At 41.1% G+C, this 9816-nt stretch overlaps 1 protein-coding gene across 2 annotated transcripts in view; it reads right to left on the bottom strand.

The window, feature by feature from the left end:
* The window catches only part of GGT5 (gamma-glutamyltransferase 5), a 136420-nt gene extending 126991 nt beyond the window's left edge, over nucleotides 1-9429 (bottom strand). For both annotated transcript variants that reach the window (XM_082244212.1, XM_082244213.1), the window contains exon 1: nucleotides 8998-9429. In XM_082244212.1, the coding sequence (XP_082100338.1) occupies nucleotides 8998-9170 (173 nt within the window). In that variant the 5' untranslated portion in view covers nucleotides 9171-9429. The remainder of the gene's footprint in view (nucleotides 1-8997) is intronic.
* Between the last annotated feature and the right edge of the window lie 387 nt (nucleotides 9430-9816).

Below are 9816 nucleotides of genomic sequence, written 5' to 3'. Positions count from 1 at the left end.
CACGGGCTACTGGAGGAATGTGGAGGCCAGCCTCCTGCCCACAGACTATGGGCCCTGGCTTGTAGGGGAGTGCACCTCTGTGTGGGGGTATATGCTGGGGGACAATGGGAGAAGTGTTGCTTTTGGCTCAAATCCATGTCACCCCAAGACACGGACTCAGACTGGGATCAATGTTACAGGCCTAAAGCTGCCTGTTACAAGAGAGACTAAACAGATGCTAATGACATAAGACTCAGCTTTGGTATACTGGGGGGATGTGTATTGACAGTTCTACTAAGGTGTGTTGTATATGTAGACGGGCTGTCTGAGAGCCTATGTCTCCTGCTTTCATCTGTTTAGAGTTTAAGTGTGTTCACACTTCTAGGAATGTGTATTCGGCTATGTTTTGGGTTTGTTGTTTGTTAAATTAATTATGATAATGTTGCAGTCTCATTCACCTGTGTTTGTCCAGATGGTCAGGTATGTTAATTACTGGATATATATTGCAAGTGAGTTGGTGAATAAAGTGTCATTTATTTTAACCTTCATTGAGCTTCGGCTAATGTTTGGGGGGAATTGAGGGGCCAGGTCACTGCATCACGTGAGAGTCTGGAGACTTAAGACAGAAATACTTGGTCCAAGTATTGGGGATCTGTTACAGATACCACTGAGAAGTTTAAAGGGGGGTGGTTGACCTGGATAGCATTTAAAGATTCACCTAAATAACTGGAATTTTTTGTTAATCTCACTGATGATTGAGCATAAGTATCATCTGGTTTAAGTGGCGGTTCACATTTGTGCGATCACAGAGATTGCATGTAATTCGGAGCGCATTGCTCCTATAATTACATGTGATCTCTGTGCGGTGCAAATTCAGCCATTTGTATGGCTGAATTCGCACCGCAATCGCACTAAAACACGCACAGGACCCTTTTTTGGTCCGCAGCAGAATCGGCTCGCATGGTGGTTCACACTAGTGCGATCCGATTCTGTGCAAACTTTCAGATCGCACTGCGATATGCGATCTGATCTGGGGGTGTCGTTAACTTTTAATTGACACCCTCAGCGTATCGCATATGGCAGTGTAAACTGCCAGGGGTGCGGATGCGATGCGGGAACACGCTGTATATTCGTAGCGTATCCCCATACCACAAATGTGAACGGCACTAAAACCTGGAAAAAATTAAATGGAAAATGATCTACTTTGCATATTTAATTTGTGTAAGATCTTTTTTGCCCTCGTTTTTTTTTTTTTTTTTTTTCTCCACCTTTCCGCATTCTCATTTTTCTTAATTTTTAGAAGGTCTCTATAGAAAAATTATTATGTATTCTATGTTGGTTTGCTGCAAGATATCTAACTTAAGATATACTGAGATATATTTTAAATATCTCTGTCTTTGTAATGAATTTAGGTTGATTGTATTTGATTTTCCTTTTCCAATTTTTGTTTTGCTTGCTTTATCATCTTTGAATTTTTGAAACAATGTATAAACAGATATTTGAGAACAAAATGCAAAACACAAATACTTCACTACATGCTTTCCTGCAGCTTATCTATTGAAGTCTATTGAACCAAAGAAGCACCATTTTCCATTTAACCACTTGCCGACCGCCGCACGACTATCTACGTGGGCGGTCAGCCCCTCACAGGCAAAGTGACGTAGGTCTACGTCGCTCGCCTGTGAGGGGTTAGGGAGCGAGCGCGCGCCGCCGGAGGCGCGCTCCCGCTCCCGCGTGGTCACGGACCCCCCCGCGCGTGTGACCAGCGGACCCGATCGCCGCCGGCCACTCTGCGATCGGCGGGGGAGAGGGAGAAAGTCAGGCAGCTTGTGTAAACAAGCTGCCTGTCATTCTCCTCTCTGTATGAGAGATGATCACATGGATCTACTATGTAGATCCATTGATCACTCTGCATACAGTTGAAGCCCCAGCCAATCACAGTTAGAAGCACGCCCCTAGGGACACACACAGCCCCTCCCTCTCAAATAAAGTTAACCCCTTCACTACCAGTGTATTTTTACAGTAACAGTGCATATATATAGCACTGATTACTGTAGAAATGTCACTGGTAACCCCAAAAGTGTCAAAAATGTCAGTCAAGGGTCCGATCTGTCCGCCGCATTGTCGCAGTACCGCAAAAAAAATCGCAGATCGCCGCCATTACGCGTTAAAAAAAAAACAACAAAAATGACAAAAATCTTTCCCTTTGTTAGTAAACGCAATAACTTTTGCGCAAACCAATCAAAATACGCTTTTTGCGATTTTTTTTACCAAACATAGGTAGCATAAAACAAATTGGCCGAAAATATTAAAAAATTTTGATTTTTACATTTATTTTTGGGGGAATTTCATATAAAAAAAAGGGAAAAATATTGCTATTTTTGCAAAATTTACGCTCTTTTTTTGTTTATAGCGCGTGATCAAAAAATCGCACAGGTGATCAAATACCGCCAAAAGAAAGCTCTGTTTGTGGGAAAAAAAGGACGCCAAATTCGTTTAGGTACAGCGTCGCACGACCGCGCAATTGTCCGTTAAAGTCACGCAGTGCCGAATCGCAAAATACCCCCTGGTCAGGAAGGGGGTAAAATCTTCCGGGGCTTAAGTGGTTAAAAAAGTCCCTGACCCTTTCCAAAAACATAGGAGCTGAATAAAGCATAGATGTGAACGTGTCCTATAGGAAACCATGGTAAATGAACTGTAGTGCGTTTCTGCAAAAAGCACCAAAAAACACATAGGTGTGAACCAGGCCAAAAAAAAAAACTGTATACAAAAATGCATGATGCCAAATATATTAACCACTTGCCGACTGCTCACATTGACAGTACTGCGGCAAAGTGGCTTGTTAAGGTCTGGCGACGTAGACCTACGTCACCAGATTCTCCCCTCTCTCGGCGGCGCGCGCTGTATTCAGACACAGCGGGAGTCGGGCCAGGGGAGGAAAGGTGGTGATCACCGCCGCTCTTCCCCGATCGTCGGGGATCGAGTGAGGAAATCCGCCCGCTTGTGTAAACAAAGCGGGCGGATCTCCTCTGTGACAGACAGTGACATAGCTGAACCTGCGATCTGTGTCTCTGTCACACAACCCCCACACACGTCAGTAAGCATGAGGCATACATTTAACCCCTTGATCACCAACAGTGTTAACCCCTTCCCTGCCAGTGTCATTATTACAGTAACAGTGCATATTTATAGCACTGATTACTGTATTAATATCGCTGGTACCCCCAAAAGTGTCAAAAATGTCAGTTAGGGGTCCGATCTGTCCGCCGCAATGTCGCAGTCCTGCAAAAAAAATCGCAGATCGCCGCCATTACTAGTAAAAAAAAAGCAATAAAAATGACAAATCTTTCCCGTAGTTAGTAAACGCAATAACTTTTTCAAGTTTTTCAATCAAAATACGCTTATTATGATTTTTTTTACCAAAAATATGTAGCAGAAAACAAATTGGCCTTAAAAAATTTTGATTTATACATTTTTTTTGGGAATGTTATATATCAGAATGTAAAAAAATATTGTTTTTTTTTTAAATTGTCGCTCTTTTTTCAAAAATTTAAAATCGCACAGGTGATCAAATACCATCAAAAGAAAGCTTTATTTGTGGGGGAAAAAAAGAAATAAATTTATTTAAATACAGTGTCGCAAGACCGCGCAATTGTCTGTTAAAGTAACGCAGTGCCGAATCGCAAAATATAGCCTAGTCAGGAATGGGGTAAAATCTTCCGCTCTTAAAGTGGTTAAAAATACGCTCATTGAGAATTTTTTTGTCAAAGACATGTAGCTAAATACATTTTGGCCTAAATATATGACAAAAATTGAATATATTGGATATTTTTTAACTGTCAAAGTAGAAAATGTCAATTTTTTTGCAAAATTTTCGCTCTTTTTTTATTAATATCGCAAAAAATGAAAAGTGCAGAGGTGATCAAATACCACCAAAAGAAAGCTCTGTTTGTGGGAAAAAAAGGTTTGGGTACGGCATTGCATAACCGCGCAATTGTCAGTTAAAGTCGCACAGTGCCAAGTTGCAAAAAGGGGCCTGGACGTTAAGCAGGAAAATCCTCCGGTGGCTAAAGTGGTTAAAGTGAATTGAGGGTTTACATACACTTTTATTATTCAGAACACATTCGTGATTTTGTGGCCAACATAAAACATAAACAATTAAAATAATTTAAAATCAATATTCCATTAAATATAAATACTATATTTATAAATAATTTAAAAAAAATGAAAAGATGATCATACATTAATAAGATTTTTCACGTTGTTCTCATCTAGTTTACATGTACGATAGCTAACAAAAAACTGAAAAGAACATACAGTCTCTTAAAGGGGACTGTAAGGAATTGAACAAACTTTTTTGCAAATTTGGACCATTGTCTGTGCTAAATAAACTAACAACATTTTAGACTTCAGTGCACATGAGGTTAGATTTGTACAGTACGAGGAGAGAAGCCAGTGCGGGACATGCAAAAAGTATGTATTTTTTTGAAGTGACAAGTGGGCCCCTCAGATATCTTTCTCCATGTTATCTGCAGGGCACAGATGTTGTTTTGAAAGCTGATCTGTTCTGTGTATCTGGAGCAATATTAGCAGTTCTTATTACACAGAGCTGAAGATGGTATAAGACAGCTAAGCTAAGCTAAAAGAATATCCTGGGTTGACATCCTTTCTTGCTCTGTGAATCAGGAGCGTGAACCAGCCATCAAACCAACAGTGAAGAGTTGCAGGCTGGGCAAAAATTGGAAACACTGCATGGCACTAGATTTAGGCCAGAGATATCAAAGATCAATTTTAAATGGATAATAGGATAGGATTGTTCTACCATACTCAAGTTGGTTGGTGGAGTGGGTGGGTCAAACTATGTCCCCCTGAATAATTCCAGTGTTGTAATTAGAAAATCAGCACCTGCATCTGTATTGAGTTGCATGCCCCTTAGGGTCCTTTCACACGGTCCGCCTCCGTAGGCGGATCCGTGCTGCTCAGCAAGGGATCGTAAACACAGATCCCCGCTGAGCAGGAAGGTGACATCTCCCTCTCCGCTCTGTGTGCGAAGAGGGAGATGCCAGAGCCCCATGCATCTCTATGGGGGAATCGGATGAGAGCGGACCACCTGTCCGCTCTCATCCAATCCGATCCCCTGGACGAATGGAAAATAGGGTTTCCATCCGTCCGGATTTCACGGACAGGATCAGATGCAGATGGCAACGGGTGTCAGCGGACATGTCACCGCTGACATCTGCTGCCCCATAGGGATGCATGGGGGATCCGATCAGATCCGCCTAAAAAACTGACAGGCGGATCTGATCGGATCGCTCGTGTAAGAGGGGCCTTACACGCGATCAGAAAATTGAACGAAAAATGCTTTTGAAGCAACCGTACGATAATCTGATCGTTAGTACACAGTTTTCGAGAGCTGATCACGACAATTGATCCGATATTATCCGATGGGACAAGCACGAACATTTTTCTCGTATGATGCCAGATCGTACGATTTTTGTTTAATCAGTACAGTTGTCATTCGAAAATACAATACAAACACACTACAACACATTACATCACTTATGAATTTTTATTCTGTCGTATGGGAATTTTTGTAACTTTAGTAAATTCTTCATTTTTGATATGAGACTAGCATGCAAAAAAAACAGACGACCATTCGTCTGATAATCTCATCGTGTGTACCAGAAAGTATTTTGATAATAAATGAAAGACTTTTACAGGGGATACCCCTAACTTGGCTTTTTATTCCTGTTCTGGAAAAAGAAACAAGTCAGTTAAGTGTGGCTGAACATTGAAATTACATTTTGTTATTTTTTTTTAGAGCACAAAAACATTAAACATAATGGGATGTGTAGTAAAAAAAATATGGTTTATCATAAAGTTTAGTTCTCTTTAAAACATTTATTTAGCTGTTTTGAAGATTTGACAAAAAGGTCATGTTTTAAATCTCTTCATATAACAGATGAGATGATTTGTTTAAAACAGTAATTTATTAAGTGAAGCAGTGGCCAGAAGTCTGGAAAATATGACTTGTTAGAAATTTCTTAGGAGAGGACTAAAGAACAGTTCCTAAATCAATCTTGATGCCAAAGAGTGACTCCTATTTTTCTAGGAGTCTAGTTCTGTAATTAGTCCACTGATGTTCACAGTTCCACCTCCACAGGTCTATTTCAAAGCCAAGGGAAAGGAAGAGTCTCACTTTACACTCTACATTCTCTGTAATGTAAAGTAAAGGTATAGAAGTATTTTCCATAGCCAAGAAAAGTGAGTGGGTCTGGAACTAACTCTGATTGCTTGTGACTGGAAGCAAGAAATGTAATTGCTGGTAGAGTTTTCATACCCAAGCCATGAATGGGACTTAATTGCATAAAACCATTTTAATCTTCACCTCTTTTTCGTTATTATCTTACTGGCAACCCAATGAAATGAATATGCTGCAAATTAGGTGGCTTATTGTAAGGGGATTAATCACCCACAAAGTTTAGTTCTTATCACTTCAAAGTGTGACTTTATGAGTAAAAGCTACTCAAAGGAATCATTTATGTCCTTGAAAAAGTCAAGGAATAGTAGTAAAATGTTCTTTCAGGCTGGGTTCACACCTATGCGAATTGAATGTGGGTTTCCCCACATTAAATTTGCATGACAGGAGAGTATGACCGGCTCTCAATGGAGCCAGTTCACACACCTCTGGGGAGGCGGCGGTCCGCACTGGAAAAGTATCCTGTGCGTCTTCTTGTCCATTTCAGGTCCGAATTCGGGCATGATTCACACCTGAAACGGAGAACAGGGATGTACTGGACTCCCACTGTGAGCCTTGCCCGCAGCTAGTATGAACCCAGCCTTAGTATTCAACTTTTTAACAATCTATTCCATCCAGGAGTACAGCCTCTGTCAGGCTTTAAATGCTGTCAGTGTCCCCAAGACTGGATGGGGAAGAAGAAGGTTGTAGGAAGAATCAGCTGCCTCTGTGCAGTGTTTTCATGTGGGGACGGGCACAGTGTGGCAAGTTGGGCTCTCACAATAGCTGCTGGTGGAAGGATAGTGGCCTACTGTGAGCAGAAAAGAGCAGGGAAACGGGGTGCCTTTTAAGAAAGGAACCCCCTCTCCAGTACAGGGGCCACTGATGAGTGAGGGTGGACTGTTGTTTTGTTCTTGTCTCCCATTGTCATGTAATATATCACCTGACCAGAGATGGGAAAAAGGAAAAGCTGCCAGCCTTCATTCCCAGTTGGGTACTGATTGATAAGCAAATCTGAACTGGACTAGGTAAAACAACTGATTCAATAGATGTAACAGTATCTTCTATTAAAAATGCTGTGTGGAGGTTAATACTAAAACAAAAAAACACAATTTAATTTATAGTGGTAGTAAACTCCACCACTTGTATCTACAGGTAAGCCTATAAATAGGGTTACCTGTAGGTAATGTGAATTCCAACTAAACTTGCACAGATAGATGACATCACTGGCACATGCACCCTGAAGGTCTGGCTTACAGTGCCGGACCTTCAGAGCCTGTGCCATAAAGGGCAGCCCCTGCGCGCTTGTGCAGGAGTGACGTCATTGTGCCCCTGGCCACTCATGTAGCCAGAGGCCGCGGACCCAGAAGGAAGACTGGGGGAAGATGTCAGCCCTCTCAGCGGTGACATCCCGGCGCTGGAGAGCTTTGCTCTATGGTAAGTATCATAATGTGCTAGTATGTGATGCATACTAGCACTTTATGATATTGCCTTGCAGGGAAAACATTTTTTTAACCACCTGCGGTTTACTACCACTTTAAATACTGTATATCCTCAAAAAAATCACTTGGAGAGTAAGAATAAAAAATGTGAGCCAGTCAGGCTTTTTCAAACACTCGGAGCTTGCTAGCAATAGGAGAAAGCAGGATGATGATAAACTTAGATGCTTATATAAGTGGTAGTCTTTTATTTTTACTTGTACCTACGGGTAATAAAAAGGCTGTTTAGGAGATATTCACACTGTATGCAGCCATTAACGCCACAGGCACATGCACTCTAAAGGGACTTATGAGCTCCGTGACACGGCTGTGACTCCTGCGTGCATCAACGTGAGTAAAGTCATCGCTGCTCGGCCAATCAGATGGCCAGAGCACGCAAACCCAGAAGGAAGACCAGGTGAAGATGGAAGCCCTGTCAGCAGTGACAGTGCTTCATTCTAAGGTAAGTAATTCATAATGCATAATAGCACATTATGGCACTGTCTTGTAGGATTTTTTATTTAAAAAAAGATATGGTTTACTACCGCTTTAAAGAAAATAAACTAAACATAACTTGTAAAAAAACTGTGAGCAGGCAGCTCTTTATTGCAGAGTAGACGTACGTCTCTTCTGCCGTAACACACACTTTCCTGCCTGCTCGCAGTCTTTTATTGAATGTACACTAGGTTGCGCTGTGTCAGAATTACTGACTGTCGTACGCATGCGTAGGATGATGTCATTCCCCCACTGGCCAACCAAGAAGCCGAAAATATAGCACCTGCAAGTAGCCCGGGGAAAAGATGACAGCTGCTGACATTGACAGAAATAAAGAACTTAAAATAAACTATTCTCCAATACAGAACTGAGAAAATTGATGGAGTTGTGCTTTTATTGCCATAGTTTTGATTTTTTTTATTGACAAAAATGTAAAATCTATTTTGTAAGTACAAAATATGTAGGTTTCCTCCAGTGCATCCAGTTAGGTGAGCAATGAAAATGCCATGCCTCCATTCTGACTTAGGGGATGCATTGTTGAACACTGCATATGGTGATTACACAAGGCATTACAACACTCTATGCATCCAGTTTCTCTTGTAAAGCCACAATCTTCTAAAGACTGTAATGTGACTATTTTAAGTGTTTAGCACTATCCAAGCATCCCCTTCACTACATCAATTACTTTCTATGTCATACATTTCTGTAAAACATTTTACATGCTGTCTCTTTTTTCACCTCCACAAATGTGAAGCTGCAGAAATATCATACTGCCAAAAAAGAGCAAATAATAGAGATGTCACTCACCTGCCTATGTCTGAGCAGATCTCGGAGTCAGCAGCCACAGCTCCATATAAGAAGCCGCCGCGATCGCAGCTAAGCTTCTCCCATCGCATTACCAGTGCCAAGGCAATAATGATTCCAGCAAGTATGAACAGCAAGAGAATAATCAAAGAAACCCAACCACGAGATACTGTCATTTTGCCAAATTTCAGAGTTCTTGTCCCTGAAATGCTTCTTAATGCTCTTATTCTGTTAGAAGTTTTGATCCTTAGCCCTCTACTGATATGGCTTGACTTCAACCTCTACTTAATCAGCTATCTTCTTTTTATCCTATTCGCTTGTATTTTACCGCCTTTAATGGTTATCTGGGTCTATCTTCCCTTCAATGCTTCCTTAAATTGTTCACTCCGACCTTGCTTTTTCCTTTTCAGCAGCCTAGTGCATTTCATACTTTCTCTAACAGTACAGTTCTGAAATGATTAGTGTTTTTTTTTCTGTGTTCCTCCTCCCTCCCCTGTGCATCCCCGCCTACTGTTTTCTCTACATTCTGAAGTATGATCAACCAAACTGGCAGCAGAAAGTGAATGAAACTTTTAGGAAAGTCCTAAGAGCACAGCTGATCCATCCTTGCAATTAAAACAATCTCTCTTTTTCTCTGTCATTCAATACATCTTCTCTTTTGCCCCCTTTCTTTTTCAACACAAAGGAGTTGATTTACTAAAACCGGAGAGTGCAAAATCTGGTGCATCTGTGTACGGTAGCCAAATAGCTTCTAATTTCAGCTTGTTCAATTTTCAATTAAGCTTTAAAAAAAAAAACTGGAAACGAATTGGCTTCTTTGCA

Source organism: Pelophylax lessonae (genome assembly GCF_965119305.1).
Source record: "Pelophylax lessonae genome assembly, chromosome: 1".
Taxonomy (NCBI): Eukaryota; Metazoa; Chordata; class Amphibia; order Anura; family Ranidae; genus Pelophylax; species Pelophylax lessonae.
The sequence above is the reverse complement of the archived record's forward strand: the minus strand, read 5'-3'. Positions and strand labels throughout refer to the sequence as shown.